Source organism: Bos grunniens, chromosome 23 (genome assembly GCF_055505025.1).
Source record: "Bos grunniens cultivar Pamir isolate PY7600 chromosome 23, Bosgru_T2T1.0, whole genome shotgun sequence".
Classification (NCBI taxonomy): Eukaryota; Metazoa; Chordata; class Mammalia; order Artiodactyla; family Bovidae; genus Bos; species Bos grunniens.
The window spans coordinates 11,050,889-11,064,066 of record NC_141187.1 but is presented as its reverse complement, the minus strand read 5'-3'; the positions used below and the strand labels follow the sequence as shown (position 1 = coordinate 11,064,066).

The 13,178-nt window shown below is 50.7% G+C and overlaps 1 protein-coding gene across 1 annotated transcript; it reads right to left on the bottom strand.

Annotated features, from left to right (window-relative positions):
- Positions 1–9,149: 9,149 nt before the first annotated feature.
- On the bottom strand, positions 9,150–11,535 carry CLPSL2 (colipase like 2). Its single transcript, XM_086371358.1, has 3 exons — positions 11,431–11,535; positions 10,575–10,697; positions 9,150–9,245 (listed from the first exon to the last, which is right to left on the bottom strand). The coding sequence occupies exons 1-3, from the start codon at positions 11,515–11,517 to the stop codon at positions 9,150–9,152; spliced, it is 306 nt and encodes a 101-aa protein (XP_086227484.1). The 5' UTR covers positions 11,518–11,535.
- Positions 11,536–13,178: the final 1,643 nt, after the last annotated feature.

The window sequence follows — 13,178 nt, the reverse complement described above, 5'->3', positions numbered from 1 at the left end:
CAACTCCACCCCCAACCCTTTATACAATTTCCTGTTCTTTCCCAGTTACTCACACTAAGACAAATGGGTGGAATTAAAAGGAAAGGGCTTCCCTGGTGGCTCAGACAGCAAAGAATCTGCCTGCAAATGCAGGAGACCGGGGTTCAATCCCTTGGTCAGGAAGATCCCCTGAAGAAGGGAATGGCAACCTACTCCAGTGTTCTTGCCTGGAGAATCCCATGGACAGAGGAGCCTGGTGGGCCACAGTCTATGGGGTCGCAAAGCACAACTGAGCGACTATCACTTTCACTTTCAAAAGGAATTTAGTTTTGACTTAATATAAAAACCTTATACCCACTGGAGCCATCAAACCTGGGCTTCCTTAGAGAGTCTTGGGATGCTGGGCACTCAGATGTGCAAGTGGAAGTTCAGTGACCCTCGGTGGCGATGCTGGAGAGGAGATTGACATAAATGGGGGAGGGTGAGCTGAATGAAACAGGTGCTCTGCCCGCCCCGGGATTCTGTAGTTCTGGGATAATGAATCCTCAAGAGTAACCATTAGGTTTATGAGATAAGTCTGGATTCAGCTGTGAATAACGAAAACCCAAGTAATTATGGCACAAACAAAAGGGGCATATATTTCTCAGGCATGAAGAAGTCTGGAGATGAAAGTGTTGGCATGTGTTTGGGTGCCAGCTCCTCTCAGCCAATGCCTTCACAGGGGCTCCTAACATCAGATCCTCTCACCATCTGCTAAGTTAGAAAGCCTGGGGACAGAGGCTGGGTTGGGGATGGGGGTAAGGACAGAGTGCCTCTCCTGGGGTACCTCCTTATCTTCCCCTAATATTTCCAGGCTGACGTCTCCATATCTACACAGCTACAGCTGGGTCACCTGACCACCGCTAGCTGCAAGGGAGGCTGGAAAAGCAAGTATTGGGCAAAGAGAATGGGATTGCCACAACTGGCTTAGGCTAATTACAATCCTGCTCCAGGGCTGGGAATGTGGCCTGCCCAAACAATACTGGGGTTTTGCAAGGAAGGGGGGCAATGGCTGCCAGCAACATTGCAAGCTTTTTATCTCAGTGATAGTGCATCATCTCTCCCTCCTAGCCCCTCCCCCTTGGGGGAGGCTCTGGGAACTGGGCAAAGGAACACACAGTCTGGGTGGCACAGGAGTAGGTGGAGAAGTGGGAGGAGGCAACGAAGAGCGATCATTAAAAGAAAGCTTTCTTAGCTGGCTTCTTTTTTTCAATTTTCTTACAATGGCTATAGATGATTTTAAACTATTTCTGATTCTTTGGAAATATACAAGTCAGGTCCAGCTGGCAGGGATACCTGTTATCCAGGCCGAGGAATGCCAGGGAAAGGCGGCACTTTGACCTCAACCTTGAGGGCTGCTCTGGGGGCAGCCCCCACCTTCAGCACAATCCAGCTCGGGGGCCCTCGACTTGTGCACAGCAGAGGAGCCTGGGCATAAAGGACCTTCTCGCCCAGCTGCTCTGAGTCTGTGCCTCTGGTCACCTCCTCCAGGCTGACCTCTAGGGTTGCACAGTGCCCTCCTCACTCCGCCCCTGGCATTGGCTTTCCCCTGTTATCCCACCTGCCAGTCCTAAGTGGATGAACACTGAGAGGGGGCCCCATCTCCTCTCCTTAAATCCTCTCATGGGTCAATCAGTTCCCCTCTCCAGCACACTCAGTTCCTCTCTCAGTCCACTTCCTCCCAGGAAGCCACAGCAGAACTCCTGGGCTTGGGATGAGGGTGGTTAAGGCAGAGGAAGACCCAGGATTAGGGCCAGACCTAAACTGTGCCATTGACCGTGCTTCTTCAGGGTCTGCTGAGAAGATCCCCGGAGAACGGGAACCCATGTTAGAAAAAGAAGCATCGCCGGACCCCATCCCTGCCCCACCATCCAGGATTCCACGCCCCTGGGGGGAGGAACCCACCTTGGGTCTGTCCGAAGTCTCCCCCAGCAGAGAATTCCCCAGTCATTTCCACCCACCTACCCCTCCCTCCTTCCCCTGGCCCCTGGGTGCGCTCCAGTTCCGCCTTCTGTGGGTCTCTCCCCCTCAGCTCCCCCGAGGCCCCGACACCCAGCCCTGGGTACACGTCCTGCCCTTGGACCCCCTTACGGTGCAGTACAACTCGCAGTTCTCAGCAGACCGGTGGCAGCACCCACTCTTGCACCCCTTCTTCTGGAAGCAAATCTCCCCCGTGTCCTGCGGGGAGACGGCCTGGCCTGCCTCCTTCTCCCACACCGCCCCCTCCACCTGCCAGGCTGGGCAGTCTCTCAGGCCCCAGGGGTGTCTGTGTGGCTGGGGATCAGGGGACACAAGGTGTCCGTGGGACCTGACTTGTGCCTAGAGGGAACTAAGCAGTTTTGGAAGATTTGCCCACAGTGTCCCCCAAATAGGTAGCTTCTCCCCTGGTGCACAGGAGAGTGGGCCAGACCCACCTGCCTGCCGCACAGAATTGTCATCTGCACCCCCCAGACGTGCACACGCTCACACGTCAATGGTCCCCAGGGCTGGGGCTTATGACATTATCACTGCCATCCATCAGCCCTCTGTCCAACAATGTCAGTAGTCTTTCAAGGAGCAAATACTGAGCGCCTACTGTGTGCAGGCCCTGGGGCTCCAGCTGAAACAAAACCAACAACTGCCTGCCCTGCTCCGCGTGTCCCGCCCCGGGAGCCCTGTCTGGCTGCCTCCCTCTCCTGCCCCAGGCTGCAGCCCTCTCGGACACCCAGCTGGAGCAGGCCCATCACCTGGGTTTGCCGTGTTCACATCGTATATGACTCTGAATTTATCTTCTTTATCCTGTTTTTAAATTTTTCTATCCCCCTCAACTCCAGGAAGGCAGTGATTTTTGCACTCATGATCACAGTTCTATTTCTCACACACAGTAGGTGCTGAGAGCAGAACTGCTGAATAAAGAATACTGTAATGTTCCTTTGACCTCTCTAACCTCTTCTAACATTTCCATTCTCTCTCACTCCTCTTTGCTGTTTCTGAATATGCCAGGCAAGGTCCCTCCTCTAGACTTTTGCCCTGGCTGTTCCTCCACCTGGGCAACTCCTTCTCCTGCCTGCCTGGCTCCCTTTAGGAAAGGCCTGGTGGTTCAGATGGTAAAGAATTTGCCTGCAGTGTGGGTTTGATCCCTGGGTTGGGAAGATTCCCCTGGAGAAGGAAATGGCGACCCACTTCAGTATTCTCGCCTGGAGAATCCCACGGAGAAAGGAGCCTGGCAGGCTGCAGTTGATGGAGTCATAGAGAGTAGGACACGACTGAGTGACTAATCCTCATTCACTCCCTTTAGATCTTTGCTTAAATTTCGCATTGTTAGTAATGTCTTCCCTGAATACCCTCTCCTCACACCACAACTCCTGAAGCCCCTTTCTTATTTTTTTTTTTTGTCCTCAGATGTTGATCACGTGGCATATATTAATATTTTACTTATTTACCCCCTACAATAGAATGTCAGCTCTCCCAGGGCAAGGATTTTTGTGTCTTGTTCACAGACCTATCGCTAGCACCTAGCAAAATCCTTTATATGTACTAAGTGCTCAATAAAACGTGAGGGGAGACGAACGTCTATGACTCTTACCAGACGTGAGCGAGCTTGGAAAGGAGTGCTCTGTTGTGTTCACCTCTGCAAGACCATCAGCGGTGCCCCAGCAGGGCTCCCATGATCCAGATGAGCTTTCTTTGTCCCCCCAAACACCCAGCACTCCCTGCTGCCCCCCAACTTCCGGCTTTCACCCACAGAAGCCTCTGGGTCCACCCACCCTTCCCAAACAGAGTCTTAGGATAGTGGTAGATAGTGTACCCTCTAGGTTCCCTCCCAAACTTTTGATTTCCTCCCCAGTGAGGAGGAAGAAAAAGGAGAGGAGGAAGTGGAGGACCAGGAGCAGCCGCCTCTATGTTCCAGCTAAAAACCCTGCATCTTCCACGTGACTAAGGCCTGGTGGGTAGGTAATGAGGTATGAATGCCCAGTCCTGGGCTTGAGAGGGAGAGGCCAACAGTGCCAGCTCCCAGACCAAAGGGACAGAGGACCAAGCAATGGGGATGAAGCAGATGTTCCCCAAGCTGCTTCCTGGACCGTCCACTGTGCTTGTCTTGCTGCTGGCAGAGTAGCCAGTCCATGTGCTTGGGCTCTGGCACCAGCAAGATAGATCTGGATTCAGATAGCTCTGCTATCTACTGGCTGTGTGCTTTTGGCGGACTTCTAAACCTCTTTGAACCTAGTTTCCCCATCTGCAAAATAGGACATAATAACAGTATATCACAGGAGTGACGCAATGCTTAAATAACAGGTATTTTACTATGAGTAGGCACCCAATCAATAGAGGCTGTTGTCATTATCTATACAGTTAGAAGCTCTCAGAACGATCTCAAAAGACTCTCTCATCCTATCTGATTGTATATTACTGTTAACAAATAGCATTGTGAATCTTTGTTTCACAGATGAGGTGACTAAGGCCCAGAGAAGTCGCCAAACCTCCCAAAGTCACCAAGCTATCAAACAACAGAAGATTAGACTCTAGTTTTTACCTTTCCACTCCCTACCTCCGGAGACCTTCAATGAGAATTTCAGTAACTCCCCCTCCTGTGAAAGTGCGGTCACCTGAACACATTTCTGTGGGCCTTCTCGGTGAGCACGAGGATTACAAGCTCAGAACACACAAACTGGGAGTGGGTCTGGCGGCGGATAATCAGAACAAAGTGCCTGAGTCTTGAGAATGGAAACAGGCGGTAATGCTGGGGGTGGAGGGGCAAGACATTCTAACATACAGTAATCATGGCGGGAAAGGAAACGCTGCGGAAACAGACCACCCAGGAGGCACAGAGGCTTAACACGGCACAAGTGGGTGTCTCGCTTGTGCAAAGTCGGCTGTGAATCAGGACATTCTCCAGGGCCACCATCCTCCATGTGGTGACTGAGCCATTCAGGCCTCTCCCAGCCACAGAGCTTCCCTTGGTCACCCAGCCATGGCAGGGAACGAGAACTGGAGAAACTGAAGTCATAGTTTCTGAAAATCAATTGAGCAATCCATGTTTTCTGGGTGCCTCTTGGAGGATGAAATCAACCCCCACCCAGAACTGGTTTGGATGTTGGAATGGATGATGTCACATATATGAAAACAGTATGAAAAGGTTTACTACTCAAATAATGGACCTTTCCGGAGACAGCAGGGCAGGCGCAAGGGGGTCTGAGTGGTAAGGATGAAGGGGTGGGCGGCTTTGACTTTTACTGCAGCTAGGAGATGGGGCCAGGGTGAGGGTTCCCCCAAGCAGGCTGGGGTTTGTGTAGTTTGCTTCTCCCACCAGCACCAAGGGAGGGAGGGGGGCTATTATCGGCTGGCCTAGATGTGGGGCAAAAGGGGTGTGAAGGCTCAAAAGATATCATTGCCCAATCAAAAATGGAGTCTTCCTTGGGACTTCCCTAGCCATCTATCAGTTAGGACTCCATGTCTCGCCTGTAAGGGGCGTGAGTTCCTTTCCTGGTCAGGGAACTAAGATCCTGCAAGCCATGCAGCATGCCCCTCCCCCAAAGAAGTCTCCCTACCTGAAATCATAAAATTCTAGAAGAAAACATAGACAAGTGTTTGCACTGGTCTTTGCAGTATCTTTCTATTAATAGTTGTGACTCTTCAGGCAAGGGAAACAAAAGCAAAAATAAACAAATGGGACTATAGCAGATAAAAACTTACTTATGTACAGCAAAGGAAATCTTCAGGAAAAAAATGAAAAGACAACATACTGAAAATGGGAGAAGATATTTGCAAATGATATGTCCAATAAGGAGTGACTATCCAAAATATATGAAGAACTACAAATCAAGAACAAAACAACCTGATTAGAGCTGCCTAAGGCAATGGCACCCCACTCTAGTACTCTTGCCTGGCAAATCCCATGGACGGAGGAGCCTGGTGGGCTGCAGTCCATGGGGTCGCTAGGAGGCGGACACAACTGAGCAACTTCCCTTTCACTTTTCACTTTCATGCATTGGAGAAGGAAATGGCACCCCACTCCAGTACTTTTGCCTGGAAAATCCCATGGACAGAGGAGTCTGGTAGGCTGCAGTCCATGAGGTCACTAGAGTCGGACACGACTGAGTGACTTCACTTTCACTTTTCACTTTCATGCATTGGAGAAGAAAATGGCAACCCACTCCAGTGTTCTTGCCTGGAGAATCCCAGGGACGGGGGAGCCTGGTGGGCTGCCATCTATGGGGTTGCACAGAGTCGGACACGACTGAAGCGACTTGGCAGCAGCAGTAGCAGCAGCAACAGTCATTAGCTCTGGGTCCTGGGAGCCAAGCTCTCCTGGCTTATTAAAAAAATAATAAAGGGTTTTGTGACAGCAGATTGCTCCCACATTTTGTCCTTTTGTCCTTTAATAACAGAACTCCCCAAGCTTTAGCTGGGCACATGGATGTCCAGATGAAAACTACATTTCCCAGCCTCCCTTGCAGCTAGCTGCAGCCACGTGACTAACTTTTGCCTGAAAGTGAACATGTTAGTCTCTCAGTCTTGTCTGACTCTTTGTGACTCCATGGACGGTAGTCAGCCAGGCTCCTCTGGCCATGGAATTTTCCAGGCAAGAATACTGGAGTGGATTGCCATTTCCTTCTCCAGGGCATCTTCCTCACCCAGAGATTGAACCCAGGTCTGCCACACTGCAGGCAGATTCTTTACCATCTGACTAGTGGCTCACCAACTTTTGCCTAGTGGGGTATAAGTGAAAGTAATTCCTGCTGCCCTTTTAGGAAGGGTGAGCTGCCTGCTGCCCCTCTACCCCCTTTCATCTAACTGGAAGGTGGACCCAGCAGGTAAGGTGGTGCACTATCTCTGACTATAGAAGGAAAGAAACAATCTGAGGCAGAGCTTCCCAACTAGTGTGTCTGGAGATATGGATGCCTTCTGCCCTCAGGAGAGCCTCTTTAGGGCCCCGAGACCCTTCTACTCTTATGCCAAGGTGCTATATCAATATGATGTTGCTATGTGTGCTGTGTTGTAAAAAATTAAGGGGAAAAATGGAAGGAAACAGAGCAGCAGATGACTGAGCAAGAAGGTGGAAGGAAGTGGGGGCATGCATGACCTCTCCCAGCAGAGCCTCAGCCAGCCTCCCCACAACCACCAGGTGAGAGACAAAGCATCCAGCTTGCTGAAGCCATCATTAGAACAGGGTTTTGCTTTTGCAGCCATGAAGTTGTGTCCTACAGACCACAGATGGTTTGGACTTGGAAATGATCTTATTATCTACTCATAGGGAAACAGTTAGGCAGATATGGTCCACATATAAAATAAAATTAGGCAGTCACTACTGCTTTTTTTGTTTTTAAATTTTTATTGGAGAATAATTGCTTTACAATTTGTGTTAGTTTCTACTATGCAGCAAAGTGAATCAGCTATATGTATGTGTGTGTATATATATATAATATATATCCCCTCTTTTTTGGATTTCCTTCCTATTGAGGTCACCACAGAGCCTTGAGTAGAGTTCCTTGTGTTATACAGTAGGTCCTCCTTGGTTATCTATTTTATACATAGTAGCAAGTCATTGCTGTTTTTAAAAATATTTTGGTGACATGAGGGAAATGATTGAGATATAATGAGATAGGAGAAAAAGAAATTTATGATCTCAGGGTGATCCAAAAGATCTCTGTATTACACTGTGTTTATGTCAAATGGGGAGTGGTGAGTGGGTCCAGGGCAAGGTGACCCCGAGGCAGACTGAACTGGGGTTGAGGTAGAGACTCAGCATTCCAGTCTGACCCAGGAGAGTGGGTCAGGGTTGAGTATGCAGACTAAGCAGACTAATCCAACTAGAATCAGTCTTAGGATGTTTGCTGAGAATTGTGACACAGATGTTTCCTTTCTCTGGGGAGCCTGATTTCTCCATATGTGAGGTGGATTTGTGGTTAAGACCCTGCCCTGTGGAGCAAGACAGCCTGGGGTCCAACCCCAGCCCCACCCCTACTCGGACACTTTGAGCCTCAACAGCCTATTCTTAAACTAGGGATAATTATAGTACCTACTACAACTTTGTTGTGACAATAAGATGAGTTGATACAGATAAGAAAACACACTGCACAGTGTCTGGAACATAGTAAGTGCTTGATAAATCTTAACTGTTATTATTACCTGACGCCTGGAACTTTTACAGCTACTGGGAAGGAATCCAGCCAGAGGGCCATGGAGTTATTGGACTCAACCCGACCTGAGGCCAACCTGCTACTGCACTTCCAGTTCTGACCACCAGTGAATTCCCTCAGCATCCAGACTGTTTGCAATTGTTTTATTTTTTTGGATACTCGCAGCAGAAAATACACCATGGTGAGACTTGGGTAAGTCATGTAGCTCTGTGAGCCTCAGTTTCTTTATTTTTAAACATTTATTTGATTGAAGTATAGTTGATGTACAATGCTGTGTTAATTTCTGCCACACAGCAAAGTGATGCAGCTATACATCATATATATTCTTTTTTCATATTCTTTTCCATTATGGTTTATCATAGGATAGAGTTCCCTGAGCTATATAGTAGGACCTTGTTGCTTATTCATTCTATACATAATAGTTTGCATCTGCTGCTGCTACTGCTGCTAAGTCACTTCAGTCGTGTCCGACTCTGTGCGACCCCATAGACGGCAGCCAACCAGGCTCCCCCATCCCTGGGATTCTCCAGGCAAGAACACTGGAGTGGGTTGCCATTTCATTCTCCAATGCATGAAAGTGAAAAGTGAAAGTGAAGTCGCTCAGTCGTGTCCAACTCTTTGCGACCCCATGGACTGCAGCCTACCAGGCTCCTCCGTCCATGAGATTTTCCAGGCAAGAGTACTGGGGTGGGGTGCCATTGCCTTCTCCGAGTTTTCATCTACTAATCCCCAAATTCCAATCCATCCCTTTGCCCTCCCCTAGCAACTACACCCCCACAAGCCCACGCCCTTCCCACAGTTTCCCCCTGAGACCACCAGGCTTCCAGGCAGGGCCAAACCATGGGAAGCTCTATCGTGTCTCTTCTTTCAGAACAATCCCTATCCGGTTCCCTCTCTCAGGAAGCACAGACAGAGACCAGAGCCAGGAAATGACTTTAATGTCTTTGAGCAAGATGAGGCCCCTCAGGGAGGGGTGGGAGGAGGGTGTTAGTGACCAGACTGCGTCCTCCTCTAAATCAAACGGCACCTACGGCTACAGTCTGGGTCCTTTTGTATGCATTTCAGGCCTACTCGGCAGGGACAAACGATGTTGATGGCGCTCCTGGTCTGCAGAAAATGGGTGAGAGAGTTGAAAGCCACCAAGGAGCAGGGAAGAAGGAGGCTTAAACTTCTTGGGGAGCAGAAGCAAGAGCCCAAGTGATGGAATGAGACAGACTTGAGGTCTGACAGCTCTACAGCTCATAACATTGTGGCCTCAGGCAAGCTTCTTTGTCTTAGTTCCCTCATCTGTCAAATGGGAATACTAAGGGACTTCCCTGGTGGTCCAGTGGCTAAGACTCTGAGCTCCCAATGCCGGGGCCCAGATCCCTGGTCAGGGAACTAGATCCCAAATGCTGCAGCGAACAGTTCACATGCCAGAACTAAAGATTCCCCCATGCCGGGATCTTTAGACCTAGTGCAGTCAAACAATTTTTTTAAGGAAATAATAGTAACCCCATTTGTCATTGAGGGAATTAAAACGAAGTAGATTAAGTGCCCATAATGAAAAGACCCTCTGGCTACTTCAGTTGTAGTTAGGCCACAGGAGGGACCTGGCTGTCTTCCTGAGCACTGGCAGTTCTCCAGACAGAGAGATGGAGACTGAGCCCAGCCTCCCTAGAAAGTTTTGGGCCCAGGGCCAGAAAAAAGGCAAGAACAAGATGCACTGTACGTTCTGCTCCCTGCATTTCCACCAGCTGATAACAACCATGTTCACTGAGCACCGTCATTGCCAGGATCACATACTTTTCCCAACAAGCTGGTCGGGGGGGTACCTTAGTCCCATTTTACAGATGAGGAAACTAAGGCTCAGAGAGCAGAAATGATCTGTCTAAGGTCACAAAGACAGGGGTTGGTAAAGCCAGGGTTTAAATTCAAATCCAGTCCCAAAACCGTCAACCTGCCTGGGCAGCTCCTCTCGAGAAATTCAGTCATTGCAGCAGCGTGGTAGGGATGGATTGGGAGGTCTTTTCCCACCTGCTCTGCTGCAGTGATGTTAGAGTAGAGATACTCATTCATGCAATAAACGTTTGTTGAGCACCTACTATGTGCAGGCACTAAGCTGGGGGGTAGGGGGTTCCAAAGTGAATATGCTTTAATCCTGCTCTCTCAGAGCTCTGACCAGTGGTGGAGGCAGACAGAAGGCAGGCAAATCAGGGAGATACATGCTCTGCTGAGGGTGTGGGTCCTGAGGGTATGCGAGTTCCAAGGAGGGAAGGATTCTTGGAGGAGGCACCTGGAGTTGCATTGCAGGACGATCAGGAGTTTGCCAGGTGGAGAGGGGGGAAAGGATGCTTCAAGCAAAGGGTGAAAAAAAAAGGGGCGGCCATGCGGGGTTTTTGAACCATCCCCACCCTACGTACCAGCAGGGGCTGCCCCACGGGGGCAGGGTCTCACCTGGGGCAAGCACGTCATGGTTATTCTGGCCCGAGGGGCACAGAAGGCGCCACCAGAGTCCAAGTTGATGAGACAGCAGTCACTGAAACACTCAGAGTGGTGGGAGCACCTAGCCCCGTTTGCCTGTGGGGACAACCCCTAAGTCACCAGCTCTCTGGCCATGTGTGTGTGTGGGGGGGGTCCCCTGACACTGCCAAAGCCCCATGGATCCAGAAAGAGAAGTCCTAAAGAAGTTCACCCCCACGTCCCAACCCCCACTGCACTCAGAGGAGCAGGGGAGAGGAAGGGGGAAGTTAGGACTTTTCCCTCTGCTTCTTTCCTGGGGGACCCCTCACCTCTGTGGGTCCCAAAGGGTCACCTGTGTTGAAGGACCAAATACTCCCCATCACACTTTAGTGGGGGATGTGGAAGGGACAGAGAATGCGGTGGAGAGAAAGACGAGGAAGGAAAAGGAGGAAAGAGCTGCGTGCCTACAAGGGCACGGAGAGGGGCAGACTCTAGGGCAGTGTGCAAGGCGTTTCTTGGGGCAGGACTGAGTGTCCCAGAGAGGGGAGGGGAGGGGGTTAGGCAGGGGAGGGGAGGGGGAGGAGGCTGCTGGTTATAAGGCCACTTTCTTTTACCTCCAGAGCCACTAGGGAGGTGAAGCAAGGGCTTTGGAGTCCTTTGGGAGCACACCAAGCTTCCAGCCTGAGAAGAAATCCCCAGTAGGGGGTGGTCCCCTCCCGCCCCTCCCCCCTACCTCGGCCCCATCCCCCACTTCTCTCTCCAAACCCAACTGGCCCCTTCTAGATGGAGAGCGATGCCCCGGCCACCACCCTCGCCTAGAACGGAAGGTTCAAAATGTTTCTTGGCTCACCTTTGTAGACCCCTTTTTAAAGAGCGCGAACTCTCCCCAGCAGGGGAGCAGGACCCCCGAGAGGAGAAGCGCGATGGCCAAGGCCATAGGCTTGGGAGGCAGAGATGCGGCGGCTCCGCGAAGCCCGAGGGGCGGTGGGGAGAAACCCCTTGGCGGCCTCGTGACCGGTGCCCCCGCAGCCGCCCTGGGCTGGAGGCGGAGGGTGAGGGAGTTAATGGTCACAGGCCGCTCGGGAGCCGAGGCCAAACCCCGCGGAAACCCTTTCTAGCTCCCAGAAAGCTCCTGGCCCGGGAAAAAGAATGAGACCCTGATTCAGGCTTTGACAGGCCAGATGATCGGATTTTGGGGGCCCTGGGGCCTTCCGTGCGTAATACTTACAAGTAAAAACTTAAAACTGTAAACTAAGACTTTATCTTGCAAAATTATGCAAATGTATATGCTGAAATGAAAACAGCTGGCTTCTTAATATTCAGACTCTCTCTCTGCCTTTGCCGCAACTACCTACCTCCTGGCCTACCCTATTTGAACAAGCCAGCCCGGACCTCTGGTGTTTCCCATACCCTCTCCAGGCCCAGACACGTGGTCTCTAAGAATCAGGAGCCAAGAGAAGATGACCTCTAAGACCTAGAGGTCTCCCAGTTCTAAGAAGTCGATGAAGTGTCTAAGAATCTGTGAATCGTATGTGACTCAGCCATCTTGGTATGAGGGCAGGATGGAGGACCGGTAGACTGGGAAGGAAAAGGAGGGTTCTTTGGGGAGAGCTGCAGGCAGCAATCATGGGCCCTGGGGGAGGCAAACTTGCTTCATCTCTTCCCTCTGGATGAAACTCCCACCTCATGTCACCCTGGGCTGCTTCTCTGCTTTTAAATTTGGCTCCTGGATTTCCCCAGTGGTCCAGTGGTTAAGAATCCACCTACCAGTGCACGGTCATAGGTTCGATCCCCACTTGGAGAAGATCCCACATGCCGCAGGGCAACTACTAAGCCCGGGCACCACAACCACTGAGCCGGCTCCCTAGAGCCTGTGCTCTGCAACAAGAGAAGTCACCACAGTGAGAAGCGCACGCACCACCTCTAGAGAGCAGCCCCCACTCTGCAACCAGAGAACGCCCGCGAGCAGCAAGGAAGACTCAGCACAGACAAAAGTAAATAAAGATAATACAATTTTAAAAATATATGTAAAATTTGGCCCTTAAGATCTGAGGAGCCCTGACTTGATGGGGTGCCATAGACTGAGTTGTTCCCCCCTCCCCCAAGTTCATAAGTTGACACCCTATCCCCCAGTGTGATGAGATTTGGGGGTGGGGCCTTTGCCACATAATCACGGTTAGATGAAGCCATGAGGGTCCCCTCAGGATGGGATTAGCACCCTCATGAGAAGGGACCCCAGAGAGCTTACTGTCTCTTTCTCTCTGCCATGTGAGGACCCCGTGAGAAGGCAGCTGTCTGCCAGCCAGAAAGAGAATTCTTACCAGACCAAACCATCCTTAACCTGGATTTTTAGCCTCCAGAGGGTGAGAGATAAACGTCTGTTGTCTAGGCCAGACTACGGTGTTTTGCTGTGGCAATGTGAGCTGACAATTATAGAGGGTTTAGGTCTTTTCTTTAAGAAGAATGGCCCCCCACTATCCTCAGAGGGGTTTGTGTTCAAGATCTCTGTCAGCCCTCCCTGTATCAGTCATGGTAATTGCCACAGTCTGTCATAACAGAGAACTCTTGAAATTTCAGTGGCTTGGCACAATCATGCAT

What these genes read in the sequence shown, in the direction of transcription:
- CLPSL2 (XM_086371358.1), bottom strand. Translation starts at nt 11,517, where the DNA reads ATGGCCTTGGCCATCGCGCTTCTCCTCTCGGGGGTCCTGCTCCCCTGC. An exon ending in TTAAAAAGGGGTCTACAAAG is followed by an intron (nt 10,698 to 11,430) that starts GTGAGCCAAGAA and finishes TTGTCCCCACAG; the next exon opens with GCAAACGGGGCTAGGTGCTC. An exon ending in CCATGACGTGCTTGCCCCAG is followed by an intron (nt 9,246 to 10,574) that starts GTGAGACCCTGC and finishes CATTTTCTGCAG; the next exon opens with ACCAGGAGCGCCATCAACAT.